The sequence below is a fragment of the Salvelinus fontinalis genome, chromosome 38 (assembly GCF_029448725.1).
Source record: "Salvelinus fontinalis isolate EN_2023a chromosome 38, ASM2944872v1, whole genome shotgun sequence".
NCBI classification, from domain to species: Eukaryota; Metazoa; Chordata; class Actinopteri; order Salmoniformes; family Salmonidae; genus Salvelinus; species Salvelinus fontinalis.
This window is the reverse complement of record NC_074702.1, coordinates 19,654,728-19,672,630: the sequence shown is the minus strand read 5'-3', so window position 1 is coordinate 19,672,630 and position 17,903 is coordinate 19,654,728. Positions and strand designations below refer to the sequence as shown.

General features: G+C 42.1%; 1 protein-coding gene across 4 annotated transcripts in view; it reads left to right on the top strand.

The window, feature by feature from the left end:
- The window catches only part of LOC129837360 (disintegrin and metalloproteinase domain-containing protein 15-like), a 30,663-nt gene extending 13,913 nt beyond the window's left edge, over window positions 1-16,750 (top strand). Inside the window, exons 15-24 of one of the 4 annotated variants that reach the window (XM_055903463.1) lie at window positions 325-433; window positions 591-786; window positions 945-1,022; window positions 1,150-1,261; window positions 1,452-1,611; window positions 2,682-2,796; window positions 8,261-8,326; window positions 10,730-10,798; window positions 12,548-12,705; window positions 12,864-16,750. In XM_055903463.1, coding sequence (XP_055759438.1) covers window positions 325-433; window positions 591-786; window positions 945-1,022; window positions 1,150-1,261; window positions 1,452-1,611; window positions 2,682-2,796; window positions 8,261-8,326; window positions 10,730-10,798; window positions 12,548-12,705; window positions 12,864-12,930 — 1,130 coding nt within the window. In that variant the 3' untranslated portion in view covers window positions 12,931-16,750. Of the gene's footprint in view, window positions 1-324; window positions 434-590; window positions 787-944; window positions 1,023-1,149; window positions 1,262-1,451; window positions 1,612-2,681; window positions 2,797-8,260; window positions 8,327-8,536; window positions 12,706-12,863 lie in introns of those variants that run through there. The other 3 variants (XM_055903464.1, XM_055903465.1, XM_055903466.1) reach the window with 3 other exon arrangements.
- Window positions 16,751-17,903: the final 1,153 nt, after the last annotated feature.

Sequence of the window (17,903 nt, the reverse complement as noted above, 5' to 3'; positions counted from 1 at the left end):
AGTACTTTTACCAAGTACTGTAGAACCTCAAGAGATCTGAACTCAAGAGTTCTGGACTGACTGGTCAGCGGAACTGGAACTTTTAAAAGCAACAGAGAATACTTCCCTGGACAAAGGATTCCTATATATAATGTCACCACTAGTGTTTGATTGAAGAAACTGTTTTGGCAAGTTATTACATCATATCAAATCTTCATTTGCCATATGTTGCAGAGATGGAGAATTAAGAATGGCTCATAAACTCAGGAGGCAGTGTTGTTCAGACACTTTTACTGTAGAATCTTTGAGACAATTAGGATTGTTTAAACTCCCTTTTCTTTTCAGATTCCACCAGGGCTCCGCCTGTCTGCTTTTCCTCCGTCAACAAACAGGGCAACAAATATGGCAACTGTGGCCAGATGGCGAACGGAACCTACATCCCCTGCCCTAGCAAGTAGGTACCACGTTCATTAAGGAACATCGTAGCAAAATGTTTTGCAACAGATTACAAATTAGCATATTTTATTGGTAAGTTCTTGTAGTCCCGCCCTGATTCAGTCCTTTTTCTTCCATATGTCTGACTGTTGCTCTGACTGTGTCTGACTTTTCAGAGATGTGCATTGTGGGAGGCTCCAGTGCCAGGGAGGCAACGACCGTCCGTTGCTAGGCACCAGCGCTGAGATCCTGACCACCAAAGTAAAATTTAACTACAGCGATTTTGTCTGCCGGGGAACCTACTTCCACCTTGGCGACGACGTCTCCGACCCTGCCATGGTGGCACAGGGCACCGCGTGTGGTCTTGGCAAGGTGGGCATCTCCACAACTATAGAAATACAATGCAAAATACTTCTGTTTTTGTGGAACGGGTCATTTGACCCTTTGGAATAGAGAGGTTTGCTGTGTTATCTAAGCTTACATGCATATCTAAAATGTTGATTGATATTACTAACCATGTTGTGGTTCAGGCCTGTTGGAACCAGCGGTGTCAGGATGTGTCTTTGTTCGGCGTCGACGAGTGTCAGAGCAAATGCAATGGACACGGGGTGAGCAAGCCAGCTGCCTGTCTCCCCTTATATAAGTTATATTGTATAGCTCACAATGGACTGGCCCATACTGTTGTTGATGTTAAATTAATAATATGGCTCAATATCCTCTCTCTGACATTGCCAGGTGTGCAACAGCAATAAGAACTGCCACTGTGACGTGGGCTGGGCTCCTCCAGACTGTAGGTACACGGGCCATGGAGGCAGTGTGGACAGTGGCCCTGCAAGAGCACCTAGAGGTACCTCACCGTTCCTCCGTTAATGCACAACTTGACTGCACTCATAGATATAAACTCCTTATCTTAATCAAATCCTTGAGAAATTGGGACCGTATCAATAAAACTAGGATGAAATTAGTAACATGCACCCAGCTTTAATTCTATGTCTGCCATGTGATAACCAAGACCTACATTTTTTCTGTATCTCCAGGATCTGACCCGGCACGTGTGGCCTTGCTGGTCATCTTCCTCTTCATCCTGCCAGTGGTTCTCCTCTTCCTCGCCCTGCGTTTCCCCCGCTGTCACCGCAACCTGCCCTGCCTGGGCACTACCAGCCCCTTCCACAAGGGCACCGGACGCCAACAGAGCCGGTGAGAGTCCTGACCCAGGGGACACCAGCTGTGTTCACATATTAGTTACAATGTTTATATAGTATGTATATGTTTGCGCAGTGCAGAAAACCGCTATTAGTATGGACAGAATTTCGGCCATAGTGTTTTTTTAATAGCTATAATGGAATGAAAGGGGCTATAGCCAACTAGAGTATGTGCAAGTTTGAAACCTTGTGCGTGTCCAATTATCTTGCACTTCATCAATCAATGGAGGTCAGAGTTAACTGTGTTTTTCACTACTCATAATTCAGTGGGGTCAGTGTGGCCCATAGTGAGAGTTGGGGCTTGGTGTTTGCCGTGGAACAGGCTAAAAGGTACTAAATGTTAAGGGTAGAGTAAAGCCATGGAATTAGTTTCTAGCTGCTCAGTTCTGGGCTGTGTCTTTACGACGAATCGTTACTGAAGTGCAACTTTAATGCTTAGTGTTCCATATAACACCCAAGAGTGTCTCTAGTTTGCAAAAATATCTGTGAATGTTGGTCCATATTAAAATAACTCACTATAATCTAAAGAGAGAGAGAATTTGATTGATCAGTTTTAGTTCAACATATGTTTTTTGAGTAAACAGCTCAGATACTAGCGATGCACTTTAAGTAGGATGTAACGACCAACTAAATGCTACGAAGACTTTGGGAAACTCACCCCAGTTTAGTTCCCCATTTCTTCAATGTTTTAGATAAGACTCCTTTAGAGCCGGTTTCGTGGATAGTGATGGTGACCATTCTGTAGAGTCTCAGTTCTATAAGCTTATTTTGAGTGTTACTTATGTCAACCTCATTTCTAGGTTGTACCACTGCAATGACCTCTGACTCTTCAGAACTGATTATTCCCCAAGGTTGTAATATCATGTATATTAACCAGTGTATTGTAATCAAACACCCATTCTTTGAGGGCTGGACCAGTGTTATAGAGAAACATAATTCTTAACTCTTATGACAGTGCTCAGCTTACTATTTGTAACGCTTCAGCACCCCCATTATTGAAATTGTGGTATGACCTTTATGGTAATATGTTAGTGTGTTAATGTGTGAGTGTGTGCTGTCTCCCAGGACCCCGGCCACCGAGCGAGTGGATGCTCGTAACGGGGAACAGGTCCAACCTCTGAGGTACCACTGGAGCCGCCAGAGTGACATCCAAATGACCCCGTCGCTGCCTTCTAACAAGGTACCACGATGACCCAGCCTGGCCTTTCCTGACTGTCACTCAAATAGTTTTTCCACCTACACTGTTCCTATGTGCCCTTATTACAGGTACATGGAATCGATAACACTGACTTTGTTGTAATAATATTAGCCATTTAGCAGACGTCAATCTCTCTGAGTTGACCCACATCAAAAAATACTACAGTTTACTATAGAATACTATAGTACATACTATAGAATTCTGTAGTAAACTGTAGAATAGGGATTAACATGGGTAATCGAGATCCCTTGACTGACCCATGAATACACATTGCCCGAAATGACAACACCTGGAAAATTACAAAAATGCTCCCCAATGTCGGCACTAATGCAATTCCACAAAATACACAACATGCGCAGCATCAGATTAGCAAAATATTTAATTGCGCATTATCCAAACAGGTTGTAGCATGGTAGCCTTTAGTCTAGCGTATTTTCTTCACACAAAGTTGCCATAAATTCAAAGTACACTCGTAATTGCCACTGCTGGAATGCACACGTGACCCAAATGCAGTTAATGAACCCTACAGAAAAACCCTACAGTATAGCCTATAAAACATGTGCCTCTTTGAGCTGTCATTGACTCTTCAGTGACTCTTCAGACAGTCACAAATTTGATAGGCACAATTTATTACATAGTCATCTCTGTCACAGGCATGAAGTCTATGGGTAGGGATGAGGGGAAATTTTATATTCTCCTGTCCTAAAGCCTAGGCTATTTTCTAATCCAAAACCCTGACTCCTGTCTTACATGAACATTCCTAACTTTATTCTGTAATCCATAGGTTGTATTATCAAAGCATGTCTCTCGCCTATGCATGTCAAAATACCGCTATAACATCTTCTCTGCGCTGTCTCTTTGATATTTCAACTATTTCCACTCTTCATCTCCCTGTTATTCTTGAGCTGATCTGCTATCCGTATGATCATTAACTCGATTTTTGCCAAAAAGAGGAGATATTCTGTCATTCGTTGAAGGTTTTCTAGCAAGCTTAGCAACTTTGGTCATTTGACTTTTGTTTGACTGTCGTTACAAAGTTTGAATGATTCATCAACTCTATACTCTGGGCGCGCTCTGTGTCTAGATGGCTTACTGATGAAATTTGCTGAATTAATTGAGGAACGTAAGGCTCAGAATTGATGAACGGCCTGTTTCGCAATTCACAACAATGTCATTGGCGATCAAAGACAGTTACTCTATCATTACTAAATATCAGTTTAATTTTCTCTGAAATCTTTACTCTCTTATTTGTGGAGAACCCTGGCATAGTGACCATATCTTGGTTTTAAACTCTTTAAAAGGGCACATCTGAGTTTTGTGCTATTTACCAGAACGTTCAGTATAAATATGAATTATTCACAGTATTGAAACTTGTATGGAAAATATGAATCCCTACTGTTGAATACTATGTTACACACTGTAGTATCCCTCGATCGTGTAGTGTTTACTATATAATTTTGTAGTATGCTGTAGAATACTGTACTACACACTGGTATTCCCCTTGATTGTGTAGTGCTTACTAGATAATTCTGTAGTGTACTGTAGAATACTATACTACACACTGTAGTATACCATAATCATGTGTAGTAGTTACTATAGAATTTCTACCTACAGGTTATGGAAATGTTTTAGTATTTGTCCAGTAGGATTCCTTAAGGACAAAGCCACCAATTCTATGTCAAAGAGAATAAACTAAAACACTATAGTAAATACTATAGTATTTTAGGCTTGGGCAGTATACCGTATACTGGGGTATTTGGAAATAGCCACAGGATGGTTTTTCAATACTGTCAATATCTTTGAAACTATTTATTTGAATTTTTTTTATACATTTGAATATTTGTAGCTAATTTTTAAGTAAGGTACCTGCAGTCAGCTTGTGTAATACGTTAGGAGATAAAGAAGATTGCGTTCTTCATTTCACCTGTCACATTATTTTTCATTATGAAGTTTACTGGTAGTCCCTAATCACATTGTGTTTGTTTACAAGCACACAATGACTAGAGACCGGAACCTTGTGAGTCACACACTGTTGCGCGGCACACGCCAGGTGATCTAGTTACAGTATGGAATTCATAACTAAATGTTTGACAGCTAGATAACTTAATAGTTATAAGTTAACTGTCTAAAATATGCTCAATAGTCTGTAGTTGGGCATTTGGTTTGCTAATTTAGTAGCTAGTTATCTATTAGCCAGCAGATCCAAGCCGCTTGCTTATAGCTGCACTAGGGTCAAACAGTATTCCTGTGTAGATTAAAATGTACCTCAATCCAGGGATGAGAAATGTATTGTACCCCTAATTGTCCCATTGTCTTCACGGTGTAACAGTTGGGATAATGGGACAATTCGGAGTACAACGCATTTCTCATCCCTGGATTGAGGTACGTTTTCTGAGCCATATCTTGCACTGACTCCGTGGTGTCTTAATATACACAGGAATGCTGTCTGAACCTAGTGCAGCTGTAAGTCAGCGGGTAGAATTTTCTGGCTGGCTGGTTATCTAGCTTCTTGCAAAATCAGTATTGCTAACCTTCGGATTAAAGAGGCTCAATGGAGTTTGAAAATAGCACCCCTTCTGTTCAGTGCCGGTATTACAGAATATCCCGGGATGGCACAAGGTCGGTATGACAATCTGGATACCGCCGAAGTGGAAGTTCTAACTATAGAAATACTACTGCATTTATACTATAGTAAATTGTAAATACTACAGTCATGTCCACAAAAACACTACAGTGTACAGTAAAGTCAAAAAACACTACAGTGAATACAATAGTATATAAATATAGTAATACTACAGTATTTACAGTGCCTTCAGAAAGTATTCAGACTCCTTGACTTTTTCCACATTTTGTTAGGTTACAGCCTTATTCTAAAATGTATGAAATTGTTTCTTTCCGTCATCAATCTACACACATACACCCCATAATTACATTTTTGCTCATTTTTAAAATAAACTGAAATATCATATTTACTTAAGTATTCAGACCCTTTACTCAGTACTTTGTTGAAGCACCTTTGGCAGCGATTACAGCCTCAAGACTTTTTGGGAATCGTTTAAGCTACAAGCTTGGCACTGCTTCTTGACACAATGCCAGCTTAACCTGGAAGACAGCCACACCAACGTGTTGGAGAAAACACTGTACACCTTGAGATCGTGTCAGTGTCCACACGCCCGGCCCGCCACAGGAGTCACTAGAGGGACAAGGATATCCCTGCCGGCCAAACCCTCCCCTAACCCGGACTTGAACCAGGATCTCTAGTGGCACAGCTAGCAACTGCGATGCAATGCCTTAGACCATTGCACCACTCGGGTGGCCCTCTGTACTTTGCTCCCTTCATCTTAGCCTCGATCCTGACTAGTCTCCCAGTCTTTGCCACGGAAAAACATACCCACAGCATGATGCTGCCACCACCATGCTTCACCGTAGGGATGATGCCAGGTTTCCTCCAGATGTGACACTTGGCATTCAGGCCAAAGAGTTCAATCTTGGTTTCATCAGACCAATTTGTTTCTCGTGATCTCAGAATCCTTTAGGTGCCTTTTGGCAAACTCCAAGCTGGCTGTCATGTGCCTTTTTACTGAGGAGTGACTTCCGTCTGGCCACTCTACCATAAAGGCCTGATTGGTGGAGGGCTGTATAAATGTTTGTCCTTCTAGAAGGTTCTTCCATTTCGACAGAGGAACTCTGGAGCGCTGTCAGAGTGACCATCGGGTTTTTGGTCACCTCCCTGACCAAGGCCCTTCTCCCCCGATTCCTCAGTTTGGCCGGGCGGCCAGCTCAGAGTCTTGGTGGTTCCAAACTTCTTCCATTTAAGGATGATGGAGGCCACTGTGTTCTTAGGGACCTTCAATGCTGCAGAATGTTTTGGTACCCTTCCACAGATCTGTGCCTCAACACAATCCTGTCTCGGAGCTCTATGGACAATTCCTTCGACCTCATGGCTTGGTTTTTGCACTGACATGCACGGTCAACTGTGGGACCTTATATAGACAGGTGTGTGCCTTTCCAAATCATGTCCAATCAATAGCTTTTTACCACAGGTGGACTCTAATCAAGTTGTAGAAACATCTCAAGGATGATCAATGGAAACAGGATGCACTTGAGCTCAATTTCGAGTCTCGTGGCAATGGGTCTGAATACTTATGTAAATTAGGTATTTCTGGTTTGTATTTTTGTTGGCTCCAATGCTTCCCATAGTTGTCAAGTTGGCTTGATATCCTTTGGATGATGGACCATTCTTGATGCTTTGTCATTGTGGGCTATTGTGTGTAGATTGCTGAGGATTTATTTTAATTTAATCCACTGTAGAATAAGGCTGTAATGTAACAAATGTGGAAAAAGTCAATGGGTCTGAATACTTTCCGAAGGCACTGTATACTATTGTATTTTTTTCATGTGGGGAGCTATGTAAGATTTGCCTGAATAAGGGGAGCATAAAGAACATTTTAAAACGCATCTAACACATTAACAAGGTCTACACTGACCAAAAATATGAACACAACATGCAACAGTTTCAAAGATTTTACTGAGTTAAAGTTTATATAAGGAAATCAGTACATTTAATACATTTATTTAGTCTATGGATTTCATATGACTTGGAATACAGATATACATCTGTTGGTCACAGAATATATATATATATATATATATATATATATATATATATATATATATATATATATATATATATATATATATATATATATATATATATATATATATATATATATATATATATATATTTTTTTTTTTAAGGTAGGAGCATTGATCAGAAAACCAGTCAGTTTCTGGTATGACTACCATTTGCCTCATGCAGCGCATCACATCTCCTTCGCATAGAGTTGATCAGGCTGTTGATTGTAGCCTGTTCCGCTCTTCAATGGCTGTGCGATGTTGCTGGATATTGTCAGGAACTGAAACACAGTGTCGTACAAGTCTATCCAGAGCATCCCAAACATGCTCAGTGGGTGATGTGTCTGAGTATGCAGGCCATGGAGGAACTGGGACATTTTCAGCTTCCAGGAATTGTTTACCGATCCTTGCGACGTGGAGCCGTGCATTATCATGCTGAAAGATGAGGTGATGTCAGCGGATGAATGGCATGACAATGGGCCTCAGGATCTTGTCACGGTATCTCTGTGCATTCAAATAGCCATCGATAAAATGCAGTTGTTGTAAACAAATTTGTGCACAACATTTTAGAGAAATAAGCTTTTTGTGTGTATGGAATATTTCTGGGATCTTTTATTTCGGCTCATGAAACATGGGACCAACACTTTACGTGTTGTGTTTATATTTTTGTTCAGCATATGTTCAAGAAACCAATTCATATTTTCTCAATCTGAGTTGTATATGTTCTGCTTAATTCTAATAACTAATTTACCCCCCAATGCATGTTTCCATTGGCTGTCAAAACCCTTTGCCTCCTGTTTTCTCCTATCAGGTTCAGGACAGACCTGCTCCGCCTACTAAGCCACTTCCTCCTGACCCTGTCTTAAAACAAGCCCAGGTAACCTGGCCTAGGCCTGTGAGGTGATGGGTAGCTTGAAAAATGCTAGTGTGTGCAATGCAATGAGATGAAATCTCTAACTTATCATTATTTATCTATAAGAATTCTCATGTTTTCTAGAACTAACATTCTGTCTTTATGTATGTGTAGTTGCAGTATTATAGCGAAGTCGTGTTTGTTCCTCTACTTTTTCCAAATATTCATCATTAGATAAGAAGGAAACGGCAAGCCCCCGCCAAGCCCCTGCCCCCCGACCCCAGCCCCCCTAACAACCAGGTACAGTCAGAGGTTGCCATTAATGACGAGGTCTTCGTCCATATGTAGTAATAGTTGTAGTTGTTTTTGTTCAGAGCTGTGTTTTTGTTCAGAGCTTTTTGTATCTGTTTAGAGGGCCATGCCATCACACTGTTTCTTTAAAATTATTCTATGAGGGGGCCCCCTGAGTGGCGCAGTGGTCTAAGGCACTGCATCAAAGTGCTTGAGGCGTTACTACAGACCCGGGTTTGATCCCAGGCTGTGTCGCAGCCGGCCGCGACCGGGAGACCCATGAGGCGGAAAACAATTGGCCCAGGATCGTTAGGGGAGGGTTTAGCCAGCCAGGATCTATTTGTCCCATCATGCTCTTGTGGCACGCTGACTTCAGTCGCCAGTACTGTGTTTTTTCCAACAAATTTGGTGTGGCTGGCTTCCGAGTTAAGGGAGCAGTGTGTCAAGAAGCAGTGTGGCTTGGCAGGGTAGTGTTTCGGAGGACGCATGGCTCTCGACCTTCGCCTCTCCCGTGTCCGTACGGGAGTTGCAGCAATGGGACAAGACTAACTACCAATGGGATATCACGAAATTGGGGTAAAAAAAACAAACATTAAAAAATATATATTCTATGAGGATATGACATGTCAGTCTGAATGGAAACCTGCATGTACAGGGTGACTTAAAAATTGATGTTGAAAACCAACCACAGCATTACTTTGATTATTTAGCATTACTTACTGGCATATGGGGGGGAGCATGTTCCTCCTAGTAAGCGCCAACAGTAGCCACAGTGTCTAATGCTTAACAGGGGTTTAATTTGGACAAGATTAACTCTCCTGTTTAGATGTGTAAATCTGTCATTTAGCAAAAAAAAACTCCACATGAGCGAACTCAATCCCCAGCTTAGATCTGGAAGAGTAGCCTATGTGCTGAGACACAATGATTGAACTAGTTGACAAAGACTGTGGCTCCACACACCAGAGTTGTTAATCTCTTTATTTACAATCACTTTTGTAAATTGTGTGTCGAATCTTCTGTGATGATGCCTACAAAACACGGTAGGCATTATTACATAACATTCAAATCTTGAGCTACATAGTTAATTAGCTGACGCTCTAGAATCAATGTACACTGAGTATACAAAACATTAGGAACAACTTCCTAATTTTGAGTTGTAACCCTTTTTGCCCTCAGAACAGCCTTGAATCGTCGGGGCATAGACTCTCCAAGGTGTTGAAAGTGTTCCACAGGGTTGTTGACCAATGTTGACTCCAATGCTTCCTGCAGTTGTGTCAAGTTGGCTTGAGTGGGTGGTGGACCATTCTTCATACTCTCAGGAAACTGTTGAGCGTGAAAAACTCAGCAGTGTTGCAGTTATCGACCCACTCAAACTGGTGTGCCTGGCACCTACTACCCTGTTCAAAGGCACTTAAATATTTTGTCTTGCCCATTCACCCGCTGAATGACACACATAAACAGTTCATGTCCCAAGGCTTAAAAATCCTTCTTTAACCTGTCGCCTCCCCTTCATCTACTGTATGTGGATTTAACAGGTGACATCAATAAGGGATCATAGTTTTCACCTAGATGCACCAGGTCAATCTGTCATGGAAAGAGCAGGTGTTCCTAATGTTTTGTACACTCAGTGTATATTCCCTACCACTCTTCCTCAAAAAAGTATCTTATAGTCATTGGTCAAGTTGCTGATTTCTAACGTTTGGTCAGTGTGGGTAAATTAATCTTATCTGTATGGCATTGAGTAGCACTGGTGTCGATCATCTTTCCCTCTTATCATCTACTTCCATGATTGGAATCTGTCTTGTCAATAGTAACGTAATGGATACTATTCCATTACTTTAGAGTGCATTTGTTACCTGCATGGAAGTGAGCATGATGGCGAATGAATAGAGGTAGCTGTCTCATCTCTGTGGTTTGCTAATAGAAATGATTTGTGTGTTTGACATCTCATTGCATGAGAATTCATTTGACGTTTGTTGTTTTTATCGTACAAAAAGCGAATGTTTGAGTATTGTGACTACTCTGGAGTCTCATTCAGTTAGAATAGCTGAATAGTCCCTTTCCTTTGGTTGGTCTCTTCACCCCTCTCTCTCATTCTCTCCATCTATTCCTTCTGTTTTCTGTCCGTTATTCTAGCCATCGTTGAGTCGGCCGGCTCCTCCCACCAAGCCTCTACCCCCTGACCCTGTGCTAACAGGCAGCCAGGTACCAGAGTAGCATGTAGACATGGCTGCATGTGGGCATTGCATTGGGTCTGATTGGTTTATTTATGTGATAAGTGGGGTGGGTTGGTTAATTGATTGTGGAGGGATGTAATGGTTGATTGTGTGGTTAATTGATGAGTGTAGTTGATTGGTTGATTCGATGGATTTAATTATTTGAGACAATGAATCTAATCACACTAATCAAGCTTTAGTTCAGAATTGTATTGTATTGCTAAATTTACAGTTATGTGCAAATGCAGATAAAAAAAGTACTTCATATTCACTCCCTAAGACAGAAGTTGGTTACAAAAGAATGCACAGCTAATCTATGGCTATAGCTAATGGCAATGTTAGTAACTATTTGAAAATAAAAAAATATTTAGGTGAAATTTGCATTTTTAACTGCATTTTATTGATGTTGATACTTAATTTGCATATTAAACCATGCTTAATATATTGGTGTAGTGTAAATACACTCACTGGTACAGCACCCCGTTCACGAAAAGGGATCGCTTCTACAGACAGTGAGTCACGTGGCTGTGGCTTTCCATATAAAACAGGCATCGAGACATTCAGTTACTGTTTGATTGAAGGTTAGAATGGACAAAATAAGTGGCCTAAGCAACTTTGAGCATGGTATGATCGTCGGTGCCAGACGCACCGGATCCAGTATCTTAGAAACGGATGCCTTCCTGGGCTTTTAGTGTCTAGGGTTTACTGAAAATGTTGTGACAAACAAAACATCCAGTCTGCGGCAGTCATGTGGGCAAAAAAAGCTTTTTGATGAGAGAGGTCGAAGGAGAGTGGCAAGAATCGTGCAAGCTAACAGGTGGGCCACAAACAGACAAATGGCACAGTACAACAGTGGTGTGTAGAATAGCATCTCGGAATGCAAAACTCGTCGGTCCTTGTCACGGATGGGCTATTGCAGCAGACGACCACACCGGGTTCCACTCCTATCAGCTAAAAATAGCAAGAAGCGGCTCCAGTGGGCACGCTATCACCAACACTGGACAATCAAAGAGTGAAAAAACATTGCCTGGCGTGACCTGCGCAGTCCCAGACCTTAACCCAATAGTGCATTTTCGGGATGAGATCGAACAGGCTGTTCGCAGCATGAATATACCACCGTCCAATAAGCAGCAACTGCATGATGCCATCGCGTCAGCATGGACCAACCTCCCCCTTGTGGAACGTTTCTGACTCCTTGTGGAATGCCCAGAATACTTCAGGTTCTTCTGGAGGCAAAGGGGGGTCCGACCCTCTACTAGATGTGTGTACCTAATAAACTGGCCGGTGAGTGTAGTTTGCATCGTCCATGTACAATCAGGCAACCTTCAACACATCAATATCAGCAAGTCTCATAAATTATTTCTAGTACTATTGGCAGAACAGTTAACTAAACCAAAAGTTAATCAATTAAATCTACTTTTGGTCTAGAGCAGGGATGGGCAACTCCAGTCCTCGGGGGCCATAGTGGTCACACTAGTTCCTCATCCCTAGCAAACACCGCTGATTTAAACTAATTGCGTTTTTAAACTGAAGATCATTGGAGTCGTGTGTTAGCTGTGGCTGGGGCAAAAGTGACAGTAATCAGGCCCCCAAGGACTGAAGTTGGTCTAGAGCCCTCAATCTTCAATTGTCTTGTCTCTGTTACCTAAACTCTATGTGACGAGACGGCTATAATCAACAAAAATCATCCTGTGTCACACCTGGATTGTATTATATGTTTCTATTGTATTTTCCTCAGGCCCTTGTACCACCCAAAAAACCACCAGCCTCCAGGAAGTCCTTGCCTTCGGACCCCCCGTCACATCCCACCCATCCTGGGTACACTGCATCTGGTGCCCCTGTGCAACATGGAGCTAGTATAACTTCAGTTCCTCCTGTTGCAGCCATCCCTTCCAGGTACTTCAGTGGCTGTATTGTTCGGCTAAGTTGATGAATGTATAGATGTCAGATGAATGGGCAGATAGAGACATACAGTTGGTGTTGTACAGTATTGTAACAAAAGCTGGAGGTGACCTTCTTTTCTATCTTTCTATATCCCTCTCTCTCTCACATAGACGTGCCCCTTTACCTCCAGTACGGACGTCACAACCCAGAAAACCTAACTCGACACCTCCGATTTAACCACCAAAGACCCACAAAACCACTAGGATTATCTTAAACCGGACAACACGAATTGCACTGATTCAGCCAGGAGTTTTATTATGAGGACCCTTATAGGACGGCTCAGAACCCAGAAGTCTCCAAACGAAGGCTGCGTTTCACTCTCCCTGCCCCCCTTAACTATTTCCTGTTGTCTTCCTACTGAGAGACTGACAGGTTCCTTGGTTGGTTACCTGCCATGTTGGGACAGACTGGGGCTCCGAGCAAAGCAGAGAAGGTCTGGAATGTTTAGTCGGGTTGATCCGTTGGCCATTGAGAAACTGAATGGATGTAGTTAAGTATCCGTCAAAGATGTAACACTTCCTGAAAACTGTGTGGCTTTTGACATTAACTGACAATTACAAAGACGGATGTCTACACAGAGGATAAGCTCAATGAAGATTAAAGGTAGGCCCAGTACTGGTTTTATGGCACTAGCACATTTGAATATGCTCCGTGATGCTTCAGAATAGCTTATTACTCTTCAAATTATAGGTTGAAGCCCAAGTCATCCTCCCAATCTGACTGTGGCCACCATTTTTCAGTATTTTATTTTAAGTGACTTGGCTAATGCAGGCCTCAGGAAACAAGTCCTGACCACCTCTTGGTCTCTTTCTGGAATACAGAAGCATATCAACACTTTCATTCACCGCAATGATTTCTTTGATCTCCATCACAATGGTGTCATTGAGGGGGAGGACCTTGCATGCAACCCTCTGACTAACCCTTGAGATGAAATGAGAATAGTGTCACAGAAACTTTAGTTCTTGATAGCAGAGCTGTACAACTGTAAATACCATAGAATTGGAACTTGCCTACTAGTTTTAATTCTACAATAACGACTATTTAAAAGCCGAAGAGATGGATCTCTGGAGAAGTGAGGGGGGAAGTAGATTGAACTTTGTGAAACGCGAGGCCACTTCTCGAAGACTGACCTACGTTCTGACAGATCGGTTGCCTTTTTTGTACCTTTGGTGATCAGTTGTGCCGCACCAGTTTTGGCCGAAATGAGTTAAGTGCACTCCTAGAATGTCTTTACATATTCAGGTGAATTAAAACCAAGCCATGGGATTCACTTCTTAAACTGGGGAAACGCACAGACTGAATGTACGAAAAAAACTATAGGCTCACACTTTACATTAAGTCACAGCAATGCCATGTAGTTACACCAAATATAATTTTCTCTGTCTTATTTCATGTAACTAGATTGGTAATTAATGTCAAACATTTTTTGTCACTTATCCTTTTAGTGCAATTCAAGCATTGTTATGTTCCTTCTCTGCAGTTTGAGTAACTACATGGAATAAGGGCAACTTAATATAAAGTGTTATGATGGTTTGAAATAAACCACAATATAAGTATTACTTATACAATATAAGTATTACAGGTGGTGGGCCACCTTTACAGGGGCTGTACGTCAACAGGCAACAGTATTGCTTTTGCCTGCATGTCATGAAAGTGTATTTCATTTCTAGTGAATGATTGTTGTTTTCTATGTCAAAACGTAAATGTTTGTCTTCTATTTAATATTGGTTAAAGTGATGAATTCCAAGCCTTATGAGTTTTGGGTTAATAACATACTCTTATGAAGACCAAGTGGTTGAATTTGAAAGCACCCCAACGGCAACATGGCTAACTGTGTTTATACAGCAAATAGATGTTTTTGTGTATCAATGATGGCTTATTTAGTCAAAGAGAATGGCTAGCAGGTATGATAATTAGAATTGGTAACTGATACTCTTCATCCTGATTTGAAATCTTCCAATACTTCTTGGTCATTTGGATAAATGAGTACTGGTATGCAATATACACTGCTCAAAAAAATAAAGGGAACACTAAAATAACACATCCTAGATCTGAATGAATGAAGTATTCTTATTAAATACTTTTTTCTTTACATAGTTGAATGTGCTGACAACAAAATCACACAAAAATTATCAATGGAAATCAAATGTATCAACCCATGGAGGTCTGGATTTGGAATCACACTCAAAATTAAAGTGGAAAACCACACTACAGGCTGATCCAACTTTGATGTAATGTCCTTAAAACAAGTCAAAATGAGGCTCAGTAGTGTGTATGTACTGTATGACTTCCCTACAACGCCTGGGCATGCTCCTGATGAGGTGGCGGATGGTCTCCTGAGGGATCTCCTCCCAGACCTGGACTAAAGCATCCGCCAACTCCTGGACAGTCTGTGGTGCAACGTGGCGTTGGTGGATGGAGCAAGACATGATGTCCCAGATGTGCTCAATTGGATTCAGGTCTGGGGAACGGGCGGTCCATAGCATCAATGCCTTACTCTTTCAGGAACTGCTGACACACTCCAGCCACATGAGGTCTAGCATTGTCTTGCATTAGGAGGAACCCAGGGCCAACCGCACCAGCATATGGTCTCACAAGTGGTCTGAGGATCTCATCTCGGTACCTAATGGCAGTCAGGCTACCTCTGGCGAGCCCATGGAGGGCTGTGCAGCCCCCCAAAGAAATGCCACCCCACACCATGACTGACCCACCGCCAAACCGGTCATGCTGGAGGATGTTGCAGGCAGCAGAACGTTCTCCACTGCGTCTCCAGACTGTCACGTCTGTCACATGTGATCAGTGTGAACCTGCTTTCATCTGTGAAGAGCACAGGGCGCCAGTGGCGAATTTGCCAACCTTGGTGTTCTCTGGCAAATGCCAAACGTCCTGCACGGTGTTGGGCTGTAAGCACAACCCCCACCTGTGGACGTCGGGCCCTCATACCACCCTCATGGAGTCTGTTTCTGACCGTTTGAGCAGACACATGCACATTTGTGGCCTGCTGGAGGTCATTTTGCAGGGCTCTGGCAGTGCTCCTCCTGCTCCTCTTTGCACAAAGGCGGAGGTAGCGGTCCTGCTGCTGGGTTGTTGCCCTCCTACGGCCTCCTTCACGTCTCCTGATGTACTGGCCTGTCTCCTGGTAGCGCCTCCATGCTTTGGACACTACGCTGACAGACACAGCAAACCTTCTTGCCACAGCTCGCATTGATGTGCCATCCTGGATGAGCTGCACTACCTGAGCCACTTGTGTGGGTTGTAGACTCCGTCTCATGCTACCACTAGAGTGAAAGCACCGCCAGCATTCAAAAGTGACCAAAACATCAGCCAGGAAGCATAGGAACTGAGAAGTGGTCTGTGGTCACCACCTGCAGAACCACTCCTTTATTGGGGGTGTCTTGCTAATTGTCTATAATTTGCACCTGTTGTCTATTCCATTTGCACAACAGCATGTGAAATTTATTGTCAATCAGTGTTGCTTCCTAAGTGGACAGTTTGATTTCACAGAAGTGTGATTGACTTGGAGTTACATTGTGTTGTTTAAGTGTTCCCTTTATTTTTTTGAGCAGTGTACATTACAAGTATTTCAGATCATTTGACTGTTAATTATTTTTGATGAATTACTAAAGTTTTCAAGGTTGATTTATGAAAACCTCTAATTGCACAGGGATGCACATGTCATTATGCCTTCCGTCGGTCCATTTGATTTAGAATTTGTAAATGTCCTTTTTTGACCTTCTACTGACAATGATCTGTTCCAATGTTCTGAACACACTTTCCCTTTGGTTCTATTCATATGTCTTACATGTCTAATACGTCTGATTATCAGTATGAGAACACTCAGATGTAACATGAATTGTTACGAATTTTGCTCAATGCAATTATGGGATTGTCTTTTCAGGAGACTGTTCTACTTTGACCTCTGTCTGCAGTTTTCCTACTATCTCAATTGAGACGTTCACTTCTGCTGAGGGAAATAAAACAGACTGTGGAAAGGTGACTGGGTTTGTTGGCTGCTTAATGTTCCTCTTTTGTATTAACCTTTTGTGCTGACTTACCCTTCCACACAGGGATATCACAGCACTGGGTGTGCAACTAAGTTGAAACAAGACAGGGTGCTTGGGAAGGAGGAAGGGGTTCACTGGATGATGATGAGGATAATAGCTTGCATGCCAATTTGATCTAATACATTGAAATGCTTGCCTACAGTATTCTTCATCTCTGTTGTTGCTCGTGTCAACCCTTTTGGATCCATAAGTGTAGGTTTTGATGAAATGTCAAGACTGCACTACGCACCATTCACCCTTCCTTGCACAGAGTTGTAGAAAGTGTGTTGTTCAAAACCTATGCTTGTGTCCTTAACACTAGAAAAAACAGGCCTCGAGGGACCCCACTTTGAGCCAATGAGGGGTCATTTTGACTGCAGTGTAATAAATATATGCTATCGGAAAAATTCGAATTTGTGTTTATGAAGGCCTTGGGTAACGTTAGAATACGGAAATTAGTTTTTCCTCTTTAAACTGCTTATAACACATTCTGTTCATGATATCGAAATGCTAACAACGTGTGAACTACTTATTTAGGAATAGTCAGACAGAGGGGGGGACTTACCTTAAAAATGGCAGAGATATTTACATTTTAAATGAATAAATAGTTAAAATGACTGCCTCTGTGCTTCTAGTGTTAATGCAGGAATATTTTGACAATCTTATTTAGAAAATATAGGTCTGCCAACCTCTGCCCAATGCACTTCCTCCCACAGAGGTGAGGTGATTGGTTGTCTTGGTCCACATTTCAGCCTACTCCATCCGTCCCCTGTACCCCGTCCTACTTCCCAATGACATTGACAGTAACCACAAGTGTAACTTTGTCAAAAAATGATTTCACCTAATTTTACATTGTGTCATAAAGAGCACATGTTAAGATGGTGCCGAAGAGGATGACATGCTCCTAACCAATTGACGCGCTCCGTTTTCGTTTACGTCATTTACCAGACGTAAACGAAACGTTACGTTAAGTCAAGGGGTCTGAATACTTTCCAAATGCACTGTATATACTGTACTTCCATTCCTTTTTGAACTTGTACTGGGGAACTTTCAGATGAGTCTTGTGAGGCATGTGGGCATCCTGGAGCAAAAGTGTTTGAGACTCTC